The sequence below is a fragment of the Sus scrofa genome, chromosome 2 (assembly GCF_000003025.6).
Source record: "Sus scrofa isolate TJ Tabasco breed Duroc chromosome 2, Sscrofa11.1, whole genome shotgun sequence".
NCBI lineage: Eukaryota > Metazoa > Chordata > Mammalia > Artiodactyla > Suidae > Sus > Sus scrofa.
The window spans coordinates 27,277,059-27,289,422 of record NC_010444.4 but is presented as its reverse complement, the minus strand read 5'-3'; the positions used below and the strand labels follow the sequence as shown (position 1 = coordinate 27,289,422).

The 12,364-nt window shown below is 48.1% G+C and overlaps 1 protein-coding gene across 3 annotated transcripts in view; it reads left to right on the top strand.

The window, feature by feature from the left end:
- The window catches only part of KIAA1549L (KIAA1549 like), a 129,196-nt gene that overhangs the window by 77,419 nt on the left and 39,413 nt on the right, over window positions 1–12,364 (top strand). For all 3 annotated transcript variants that reach the window (XM_021083199.1, XM_013994444.2, XM_021083200.1), the window contains exon 15: window positions 2,308–2,437. In XM_021083199.1, coding sequence (XP_020938858.1) covers window positions 2,308–2,437 — 130 coding nt within the window. The remainder of the gene's footprint in view (window positions 1–2,307; window positions 2,438–12,364) is intronic.

The window sequence follows — 12,364 nt, the reverse complement described above, 5'->3', positions numbered from 1 at the left end:
CTCCTTTCTAAAGGGAGCCTCTGATTGCAGAGAATGAGAAGGCACTGTTTATAACCTTGGGTGGTAAGCTCCTATATGAGTCAGGATCCTTTTGGTTGCAAATGATGGAAAACCAACACAAAGTGGTTGAATAAAAAGGGAGTTTCCCCTTGGACAAGACAAGCTTCAGGCGTGGCTCCTTCCAGGGCGTTGTACAATGTCTTCCTTGTTTAGCTTGCTGTCTCTTCTTTTTCTTAAGGACCTCTTTTGCAGGCAGGTCCTTACCTCCTAGTGGCAAACTAGCTGCCAGCAACTCCAGGCTCATGTCCTATCTTCTTAGAAATCTCAGCACCAAGAGAATGCCTCTCTCATGGTTGCCATAGCAAAGGCCTTGAGACCTAGTCTCATTTGACCAATTCATGGACCCACTCTCTGACTAATTGTTCTGGCCAAGGGGTTGTGATGCCATGATTGTCCAGCCTGAGCCACCTGCCTATCCCAAGGATAAGCAGGCCCCCCAAGAGCATCATAGTGTTCTTACCGAAAGAAGGTTGCCCTGGGTGCCAGGCAAGCAAAGCCCACATAAGGCTCTCTGAACAGGTGTGAGCGCCTCATGGTAGGGGAGTAGGTCTAATAGCATCTATTTTATTCCCACAGCTAATTGCAAGGGCAGTGGTTTGCCGTGGGAATTCTAATGTCTGTTCTTCAAGAACAGCGTGTGACTGTCAAGCTGGGACCAAGTGGGTGTGGGATCGTGAAAAGGTATCTATACCTCCCAGTTTCCCCCCATAATCACTGACCATAGTCCCCTTTAGCCCGTGAATGGATAGACTCTTAGAACCAAGACATGGAGTTCCCGTCGTGGCGCAGTGGTTAATGAATCCAACTAGGAACCATGAGGTTGCAGGTTCGATCCCTGGCCTTGCTCAGTGGGGTAAGGATCCGGCGTTGCCATGAGCTGTGGTGTAAGTCGCAGACGCGGCTTGGATACATGATGCTGTGGCTGTGGTGTAGGCTGGCTGCTACAGCTCCGATTAGACCCCTAGCCTGGGAACCTCTATATGCCACGGGAGCGGCCGTAGAAAAGGCAAAAAAAAGACAAAAAAAAAAAAAAAAAAAAAAGAACCAAGACATAAAGTAGGAGATGCTTGGGGAGTTCTCTCAAGGCACATGCTCTGAAATGCAAGTAACTTACAGAGAGAAACTCATCGTTGAGTGAAAGGATGGTAGCCAGGGATTTTATCTTACCTTTACTACCCTGCAGGATTATGTGAAAGTCACCTCCTAAGAGGTGCCTCTTGTGCATGAAGAAAAGCACAGCCATAGTGCTCAGTAAGGTACTGTTTCTTTCCCCTTCCTCGAGGATTCCTCTGATGGCAGGTGGAAACGAGACAGAGATGAGAAATGTGTGTATTTCTTAGGGGGAGCTGAGTGGAGCCTCTGAACGAACCTGAAATGCTCTGTGTCCAGATTGGCATGTGACTGGCTCTATGTAGGTGTCTGCTGAAATGTCACCTCTCCAGAGAGGTCTGTGCTGACTGTCCTGTATAAAATCATCCTTCATCCTAGTCACCGTCTGTCACATCTGCTGATGTTTCTTAAGAGCCCTTATTACTCTTAGAAATTACCATGCGAATTGCCCATCTCCCTTGTTAGAGTGTAAGCTCAGGAGAACAGGGCCATGTCTGTCTTGCTCACTGCCAATCCTCATCGTCTTCCATGGTGCCTGGTACATAGTAACCACTCAGTAAATATTGGATGATGGATGGATGGATGGATGGGTGCCAAAATGCCCCTTGGTCAATGACACCTTAGCTCAGAAGGGAATCCACTGTTGTGAAGGTAGAAAAAAAAAATCTATCAACGGTCATGTTCAAGAAGCATTAGCCACAGGGTTGGTTAACACACCATGGAAACCTGACTGTGAAATCAGATGAAAAGGAACAGGAGGCTGCTAAGTCAACAAAGCCAACAAAAGCAAGTGTGTTCTTCCAGCGTTAGCTGTCCGAGGGGGTCAAGGGAGAGTCCCTGGCCTTGCCATCAGCAGAATTTTAGATGAGGTTGCAGTGTTGCAATTGCTTATAGTCGCCTACTTTTCATATGAGAGAGCATTTACAATTCAGCCAAATGGTTACAGCATCTGGAAAAAAAAAAATCTTTATTCCACTCTTTCTACAGCCCCTGATGGCCAAGGGAACAAATACCATCAATTCTGAGATTCACGAGGCAAATCCAAACCCTTCATTGGTTGCCTGTAGTTTGGATCAGTGGAGAATTCCATCTGTCAGGGCATTTGCTGCATCATAACAGTTGTTGAATTTTCTTCAGGCAACAGATGAAGAACTCTGTCTACCGAAGCCGGCAGTCTCTGAATAGCCCGAGTCCAGGGGAAACGGAGATGGACCTTCTGGTGACTCGAGAGCGACCCCGACGTGGAATCCGTAACAGTGGATACGATGTAAGTCTCTGGTGGGCCGAGGTGAATACAAGCTCTGCTTTTCCCTGGAAGCAGAGGGGCTAGAGCACCCCATAATGTTTCAGTTTACTGTATCTTTGTGGGATTTAAAAATGCACTAAAATGTTTTCTGTTTCGTTATTCCTTTTTACCAGTTTTGCTGAGTGAGACTACTCGGGATGTGTCAGAGTAACAAATTATTGCTCAAAGGACCTCAGTGTCTACATCAGTCATTTTATGAATAGCACGTTAGTGACTTCAAACTCAGCCCTGATTCTAAAATATCCTTAATTTTCCCCCCTTTGTCTCTAGAAACTCAGTAGGAACCATGGCTGTGGGTTAGAATTCATTTGCACACAGGCTTCTTTTAATCCATAGCACTGTTGAGACGTTGGATTTGTTCCTGATTTCATGACTCCTCAATATGCCGTGGAAACAATGAGACTTCCAACAGAGCGATTTGTTGATCTCACATGAGGAAAGCACATGCTTCTGTGCAGTGATGCGCCAAACTGCCAAAGGGCTTCTAATCCCATCAAACCTCCCCAGATGATGACTTTGGTTCGTCCTATCAAGTTGTTGACGTCTGTCACATGTAATTGCTGTCGTGAGCTCACCTGAACCCCACACCCCATGGAGATGTCCAATAAGGTTTCATCCGGCCCTTGGATTTCAAGTGGTCTTGAATATACTCTTGGGTTTTAGGAAAATGTTTCTTTCCCTTTCTCCTAAAATGTTTGTTTCTCCAGTTGCAAATTTAAACAATTTCAGTACAAAGCGTTATGACTCAGCTATGTCCAGATGAAGTTTTATTATCATTGCGAGGTTATAATTTAAAAATGACACTTTGCACATAGGCTTCTTTTAATCCATAGCACTGTTAAACATCTGGTGCTAATTTGAAGCAAGAAGCTCCCCCTCCCTCCCCCCTGCCTTGGATTAGTCATTATTTGCCACAACAGCTTAAAATAGGATTTTTAATAATCCAATTAAAAACAGATATTATAAGTAATGTGAATTTCTAATTACCTTCCTAATTTAGACTTGATGTTTGCGTTGGTGGTGATACCCTTATCTTTCATTTCTTTTCCAAATTTCGTAAAGTTTGATGATTTAGTTTTGTAAAATCCCAGATGTTTTGGGCAAATCTTTTTTTTGTTTTCTCCTCCAGATTAAATTATTCCACGTTAAAGTCTCTCCCCATACAAATATTTCTTATACTAAAGTTGGTCATCAATTTGGTAATCAGCCTGTGCTTAAAAAAAAAAAATAGGGCATTTGAAGTTTCCAATTAATCTCTCCCTACCAACAGTGAATATTCTTGTAGTTTGGGGATTTTTATTTTTTTTAATGGCTGTACTTGTGGCATCCTGGGCTAGGAGTCAATCAAGAGCTGCAGCTGCCAGCCTACAGCACAGCCACAGCAACGCCAGATCCTTAACCCACTAAGTGAGGCCAGGGATCGAATCCACATCCTCATGGATCCTAGGCGGGTTCTTAACTCGCTGAACCACAACAGGAACTCCCATGGGGAACTTTTTCTTCTGCTTGGGAATAGTCTGCTGAGGTATGTTAGGATTCTTAATTTATTTCAGGATTTATATTAATAGATTTCTCGTGAAATTCTAGACACAGATATTTTTACACTTTGAGGAAATAGACCAGAGGTTTCTCTGTTAGGCTTGCAAAGAGAGCACTGCAGGTTTTTTGAACTACTGTGCAGTGACTTGCTGAATACTTTTGGAATGTTGTGTCAGAACAGCAGAGGGAGAGAGAGGATTTTATTTATTTGTTTTTCATGACTGTACCCGTGGCACGCGGAAGTTCTCAGAGCCAGGGATTGAATCAGAGTGGTAGCCATGACCTACACCACAGTTGGGGCAACGCTCATCCTTGAACCCACTGTGCTGGGCCAGGAATCAAACCCACACCTCTGCAATGACCCAAGCCGCAAACCAATCTGCTAAGTCGGATTCTTAACCCACGGCACCACAGGGGGAACTCTGAGAGATGACTTTTCTAGAGGAAGTTGCTCACCCTTCACAAACGTGTAAATAATCTAATTACAGATTACTTTAGGGGAAGCCCATGTCATTCTGATAGTTTTTTTTTTTTAAATATGAATATACAGTTCTTTGTGCTTGTGATCACAAAAACATCAGCAAGTATGTTTCCTTAAGAGAAAATGATCATCGAGGGAACAGTTTAAGAATTGAGACTGTTGGAGTTCCTGTCGTGGCGCAGTGGTTAACAAATCCAACTAGGAACCATGAGGTTGTGGGTTTGATCCCTGGCCTTGCTCAGTGGGTTAAGGACCCGGCATTGCCGTGAGCTGTGGTGTAGGTTGCAGATGCAGCTCGGATCCCACATTGCTGTGGCTCTGGTGTAGGCCGGTGGCTACAGCTCCAATTCGACCCCTAGCCTGGGAACCTCCATATGCTGTGGGAGCGGCCCTAGAAAAGGCAAAAAGACAAAAAAAAGACACACACACACAAAAAAAGAATTGAGACTATTGATGCTAAGAATCAAATCGCTTCCTCTATCTCCTCCTGTGCCTTTTAATCACATGAAAATATATGATGTCATTTGCTGACTGCATTCTCCAGTCCAGGCCCCAGTCTCGTCTTTTTATGTGTATCATCTGATTGAATTTGCAGTCACCAGTCAGGTAGCTACTCTCTTTATGTCCATTGTCTAGATGAGGTAACTGAGGCTCTGAGCAGTTACATAATTTGTTTTCCTGAGTCTAGGGCCCATCTCCTGAATCACCATTCAGTACGGCTTCCGTGGGCCCCCACCCCACTATACATGTGTCTTCATGTAATATAACGTTATGTCCTCTGTATAAGGTTAAGTCTCACAAGAATTCTTGCATGGAGAACTCACACAAGGAAGGGGGAAAAAAAAAAAAAGGACCAACAGATAAAGGAGAAAAGTCATAGTTTTAAACAATGCATGTGTTCATTTTCTGAATCTTGATTTTCCCAAAGTGCCAAGGCACTCCTGGCAAAAGAACTTATTATTAGCTCAGCAGCGAACAGGTCATTCGGGTGGAAACATGTCATGCTTCCTACTGAGTCTGGGGATCTGGAAGCCAGGCCAACATTTCCAGTCATTTCTGCCAGATTTGGGAACACCCAGAGGGACATGGTAGAAACAAAAGCCCAGGGAAATTGATGTAAGTGTGAATTTTTCAGAGGTTACCTGCTTTAGAGTCCCAGAGGAAACACCTCCATGTAAAAATAAAGGAATAAAACAAATCAGCAAACACACACATTCTCCCTGGGCAAGGCTTAGCCCCAGGACTGATGGCAGCCTGGATTGTGTCAAAATGTTTCCACAGAGCAGGAGGAATGAGAAGAGACTCTTCCTACTAAGGGGTTTAGGAATCCTTGCGTTTCTGCAGCAATAAATCTCAACCACTCGGCCCCCCTAACAGCTAAGTGATGCCACAGGTTCCTGGCAGTACCTAGGGCTCACTGGGGTAGTAATTTTCTAGGAGGGGACACCCATTTTAGAAGGAAACATGATTTTAGAAAGATGTCCAAGCCTGATCCCGACAAAGCCAGACCATGTCATTAAACGACACTCTGAAATTCTTTCCTTCCAGTGCGTTACGTGAGTAGAAAAGATGTCAGTCTAGTATTTCAAAACAAAAAGAACTATTTCAAATGATTTTTTAAATGTTGTTTTCCAAGTGCAAGTCATAGAAAATAATGAAGCAGTGGGGAAAGAAAGGGAAAGAAGATGCCCTACCTGCCAATTCTCAGGCAGAATAAAGACCCAATGGACTTTTCCTCTATCAGCCAACTTGTTAACCCCTGGGCGTGGATGATGAATCGGCCTTTGATTCTAAAAGGCAGGTAGTAATCAAATCATTCCCCAGAAATAAAAACACACTTCCTCAACCTTGATTTGTATTTGGAGTTCAAAAACCAGAGTTCCCATCGTGGCGCAGTGGAAACGAATCTGACTAGGCATCATGAGATTGCAAGTTCGATCCCTGGCCTCCTCAGTGGGTTAAGGATCTGGCGTTGCGGTGAGCTGTGGTGTAGGTGGCAGATGCAGCTCGGATCTGACGTTGCTGTGGCTGTGGCATAGCCCGGCAGCTGTAGCTCTGATTCGACTCCTAGGCTGGGACTCTCCATGTGCTGCAGGTACGGCCCTAAAAAGGAAAAAAAACAAAAACAAAACTGAAACGCTATGGCAGGGGAGTTTCCTGGTGGCCTAGCGGTTAAGGATCTGGTGTTGTCGATGCTATGGCCGGGGTTCGCTCCCTGGCCCAGGAACTTCTATAAGCCTCAGCGTGGCCTGGAAAAAACAAACCAAAAAAAAAAAAAAACAAAAACAAAAAAAACCTATGGCAGGAATAGGGTCAGCTGTGTGGCTATGAGAGCGACTCCGAAATGGTTGAGTTATAATATTGAAAGTGAATGCTGAGTAGGGAGCTTTACAAGCTACTTCCCTCAGTTTCTCTTCAGCAACCTGTCTGAGATCCACACTCAGGCAGCATTCAGGGCAGATGGTCCGGCTCAGACCCTAAAATGTGGACAGTGAGTTTGAAAGCGTTAAGAAGGATGAGTGATCTTGCGGCATCTCAGAAGAGGTGACGTCGAAGGCTCTGCGGTGGCCATCGCAAGCACTGTCACAATCTTGGGGGAAATGTTTTGAAAGGTGAGCCCACTCCAGTGATTTTACAACAGAAGAAACTGTGTAAGCCTCCAGAAAGTGACACTATGTCAAGAAAGGTTCAGCTGCAGAAAACATCAAGCCATTCTGAACAGACCAAAAAAAAAGTCTGGGAGGAACTTTTTGTATAAATAATCAGGGGGCTGGAGGAGCCTTCCAGGAAAGACTGAGAACAAAACAGCAGGGCCGGCCCTGGGGAGGTGGGGAGGGGCTGTCTGGGTCCCAAGCCAGAAAGCAGGGAAGCGGGCTGCCCGGGCTGGCCAAGGAGCAGAAAGACAGGCCCTGCCTCACTGCCTCCATCCAGAGCGCACGCTAGTGCATCGCACTGACAGCACCTGGCCCACCATCCCCACCGTGGCACCGGGTCAAAGCGAGGTAGAGACGGACCAGGCAGAGCCGCCTTGGGGAAGCAGCTGGGAGAACTGGTGGAGGAAAAGTCGAGCACAGGGGAAGGTGGAAGCACGGCTCAGAGCACAGTCCCCAGCCGGGCTGCAGGCCTGGGCTCGCTCTTTTGGGTGTGATGGGTGTTTATCTTGCTGGCCTCTCCGGACAGACAGTGAAGCCAGCTCCCTTTGTTCCATGTGAACAATGGTTACTGGAAGGAGGCCAAGGGATCAGAACAGTTGCTTTGATGGCTTCCATTTGCAGGGGAATGAAATATGATCTGGAAGGCCCCTGACTGCCTGCGACAGCTTAGAGCAAGCCTGGGGCCTTCTCTGTAAACCTGTACATCCTGTGATTCATGGGGGTCTCTCCTGCTCACGCCTCTCCTCCCCCAGCATCTTATGGCCTTGACATGATTGAGACCAAAACAAAGCCCAGGGGTGCCCCGGCCGTGCATGAGGTGCCCAGTTAAGGGTGCAATCCACTTTTGGTTTCACTGGGAGGCACATGGTCTGATTTGGGGAGTTTGTCCTTCCCCTCGGAAGCAACCTGCTGTGCCCTCTGAACCAGCTGCAGAGTATTGGCCCTGCTCCCACCTCCATGCTCTCCCCATCCCACCTAGACCTGCCTTCCTTATGTCTCAGCCATTCCTTTCTTTATCCTGCCTCTGCCAGCTAGTTTAAGCTGTTAACAACCCTGGCTTGCTGTGTTATCCCAAGTTAATTTATAGGACATTGTGTTTTAACAGGGACTTTTAATCCGAGGGGAGTATCTGGTAGTAGGAAATGAGACTCTCTGGTTGAGACTGGAGGCAGAGGTGGAGGTGTTGGGTGGCAAAAGGAGCCTTTTGGGGGGCGTCCAGACCTCACCGGCCCACAGAGATACCTGTTAACCCCACAAAGATGGAGACCTCTTGGCAAGTGGGGAGCAGAGGTGGATGCTTGCTGGCAGGTTTGGGGGCAGCAGACCAGGTTGTAGGACTAGTGACCCCATTTGGAGCCAGGCAGTTTCCCACTGGGCAGAAGACAGTTAACCTTCCTTCCCTTAGTGAGCCCTCGAGGGCCATCTGCCTGCCCATGCCCTCGGGTTCCCTGGGCTCTGGACGCTGCCTGCTCTTGCTCTCGGCACCCACCTTCCCGTCCTGCCTCGCCTGGACTCGGAGGCCTCCTCGCCTCTGACCCAGGCAGCCACTTATTTCAGGCCAGGGTCCCCGGCCTGCTCCCGGTGTGGACACCTGTCAGGAGAGGAAAGGAAGCAGCCCTGGACAGAGGTAAAGGCTGGGCTGTGGTGCAGGAACTACAAGGCCTCAGCTGACCCCACAGGGAGCTCTGTAGCTCCTATGGCCCTGAAGAGTTGCCCCGAGTTTTCAAGAAGCATCTGGGCTCTTGCCCTCTAGGACTGACCCGTCCCTGAGTGCCCTTGGGTGAGGCATCTCTCTTTGGCCAAGGATAATTCCCAGCGAGAGAGTTGGCACTGCCAGGTCCCACGAATGCTCAGGGAGAGTGAGGGCGAGTCCCTGAGTCCTGGTTGTCAGCTGAGGGCTGGCAGCACGCCCAGCAGCTCGGGAAGAAGTGCTGTGGTCCTGAGCAGCACAGCACCGTTCGCCTCGCACCAGTTTGTCCCAACGCTGCTGGCTCCTTGGCCCATGTGTGGCCCCTTAATCACTTCAGGAGCAGAGGCCAGGAGGCAAAGGAGAGCTCCCCTGGGCAGTTGCTAGCTCTGTTTTCCTCTGGAAAACGTCTCTCAGGTGCAGTGGAACCACTGAATCATATGTGCATTTAACATGCAAATTCAACAATATAGACCCTGAAAGACAAAGGAAAAAAAAAACCTTAAAAATTTCCCCCCAAATAGCTTTTGCCTACCTTCTGTTCATACTGTGCATTACAGGTGATCTGTAAGATTATATTCACAGGCCATGCACGCTCTACTACTAGGTGGACGATTTAAGGAATTGCCAAAGGTTTAATTGTATGTTTTACCTTCTCTGGTGATATTAGCATCTAAGCCCTAGGTGTGATTCCCCTGTGCTACCTGCGTGAGGCTCTAGGGACAAGAGAAAGGTGGGTTAACTAGTGCTCGCATAGTTAGTGGGTTAACTAGTGCTTGCTTAGGTAGTAGGTTAACTAGGTGCTTTTGCCAACCAGTGGTGGAGACACACAAATGCAACAAATTGTGTCAGTGAACTTGGATGGGAGCAGGGAGTCTTCCCTAGGGTCTGCTTCTGTCTGTCCCAGTCTGCCAGAAGCATCCTTCTAAAACATGCAACACCCTTGTTTAAAATCCTTTAGTAGCTCCTCAGGGCTTGGGGATAAGACTCAACCTCAAAACTTTTCCCCGCTCAAGGCTCCTCTGCTCAGGCCGGCCCGGGCGAGCCTTCTGGCTGAAGCTCGCTGCTGCTCCTCCATCCACCCCAGGCTCCTACCCACCCCTCCCAGACCTGCCCTGTGGCTTCACATCTCTGCGTCTTTGCATGTGTTCATCCCTGTGCTCAGAATAGTCCTTCCCTCCAGCTTTCTTGAAGGCCTAGGTTTCTCAGCCTCCGCATGGTTGATATTTGGGGCTGGGTAATTCTTTGTGTGGAGGGCAGACTCAGGCATCGCAGGATGTTTAGCAGCACAGCTGGACTCCAACCTCCAGCTGCCAGGAGTACCTCCCAGCTGTAACAGCCAAAAATGCCTCCTGACATTGCCACGTGTCCCCTTGGGGGCAGACCTGTTCCCAGTGGAGAACCGCCTATTCAGACAAGGCTTTCGGGCCTTGGTTAAACATTATCTCCCTGAGACTCTCTTCCTCGACGCCACATCTGTTTCGATGCCGACCTTGGTCTTCCAGCAGCACCCAGAACTCACCCCAATCACAGCCCTAACTCCTGGTCCTCCCTCTGTGCCTTTATTTGTATTCCTTCCCCCATTTGACTCCTCAAGGGCAGGAATCATGTTTTATTCATCCTGAGAGCCTCAGAATAGGAACCAGCGCATATTCGATGTGGTGTCTCTATTTGCTGAGTAAATGAACAAACAAGTGTCAACCAGAAGGGGCTCTGAAGCTGAGACTTGAAAACATGGGGCAGATTTTTTTTTTTTTTTTTTTTTTTTTGGTCTTTTTGTCTTTTTGCCTTTTCTAGGGCCACTCTCTCGGCTTATGGAGATTCCCAGGCTAAGGGTCTAATCGGAGCTGTAGCCGCCGGTCTATGCCAGAGCTGCAGCAACGCCAGATCCGAGCTGCATCTGCAACCCACACCACAGCTCACGGCGACGCCGGATCCTTCAACCCACTGAGCGAGGCCAGGGATCGAACCCGCAACCTCATGGTTCCTAGTCAGATTCGTCAACCACTGCACCACAACGGGAACTCCATGGGGCAGATTTAACTCTGGGACATAAAAGCAATTGATCTGACTGGCTCATCCACACTGTAGACAAATGTATGTTAACCACGTGAAATTCAGTCTAAATGGTGGTTATAGGTTAGGATGCTTTGGCTGAAATAACAGAAAGCCCAGCCCAGCTCAACTGTCTTTACGAATTCAGGGCATGTATTAGGTTCAGTAAATCTGGGTCTGGCCCGATTGATGCTCTCGTTCCCTTCCTTTGCATTATGCAGCTCTGTCCTCCTTCAGGCATGGGCTTCAGCCACAGGTTGGTCCTCTCTGGCAGGAAAGGGCTGCAGCAGCCTCAGGCCTCATGTCTACCTACTGTGTTGGCCAATGCAAGAGAGAATATGTCCTTTTCCCAGCCATGAAATGAAGTTTATGGGTTTTACTCTAAATGAGCCACCATAGAGCAAGTGCCCACCCCAGCCCCACCTCAGTGTTAATCACTATGGCAATGAGGTGGGGGGAGGAAGGCAATTATACTGATTGATTTAACCCAGCTCAGACCTCCCCAAAAGAGCTGGAGCAGGCTTAGTTCCCCCAGACCCCCTGCCTGGGACCCAGGGAGAGAAGCGGATGGATGCTGAGGCCATCTCGGTACCTGCTACGTGAGGAACATTGGTGGTGGCACTTTTCAAGAAGCTAAACCAGCGAAAGTTCTCTGTGTCATGTGTCCCTCCTGTCTCAGCTGTGGGACAGACACCTCTTTGGCTGGCTGTCCATAAAGGGAGAGATCAGCATGGTGATAAGCCCTTGACCACTTCTTCCCATGGGCTTGGGCAGTCCTGGCTACAGTTCCAGCTTGTGTCTTGGAGACAGATAGAGAGACAGAGAGGGATTTTGTGTCTGTTTAGCTTTTCTCTTCTTTTTTTTTGTTTTGTTTTTTTTTGTTTGTTTGTTTTTTAGGCCTGCACCCATGGCATATGGAGGTTCCCAGGCTAGGGGTCTCATCGAAGCTTCAGCTGCCGGCCTACACCACAGCCACAGCAATGCCAAATCCAAGCCGCATCTGTGACCTATACCACAGCTCATGGCAATGCTGGATCCTTAACCCACTGATCGAGGCTAGGGATCAAACCCACATCCTCATGGATCTTAGTCAGGCTCATTAACTGCTGAGCCACAATGGAAACTCCCTGTTGACTTTCCCAGGGGTTGATGGAGGAAGAGCAGATCTGAGTTGATGGTGGGAAAATCCTATTTTGCTCTGAAAGTTCCTGGGCCAGGGATCATATCCACACCAGCAGTGAAACAGTGACAATACCAGATTCTTAACCCCTCAGCTCTTAAGATTGATACTCGCTGGAGTCCCTGTTGCGGCTCATCAGGTTAAGGTCCTGACTTTGTCTCTGTGAGGATGCAGGTTCAGTCCCCGTCCTCACTCAGTGGGTTAAGGATCTGGAGTTGCCATGAGCTGTGTGTAGGTCACAGATGCAGCCTAGATCCTATGTTGCTGTGCCTGTGGCACAGGCCTCAGCTGC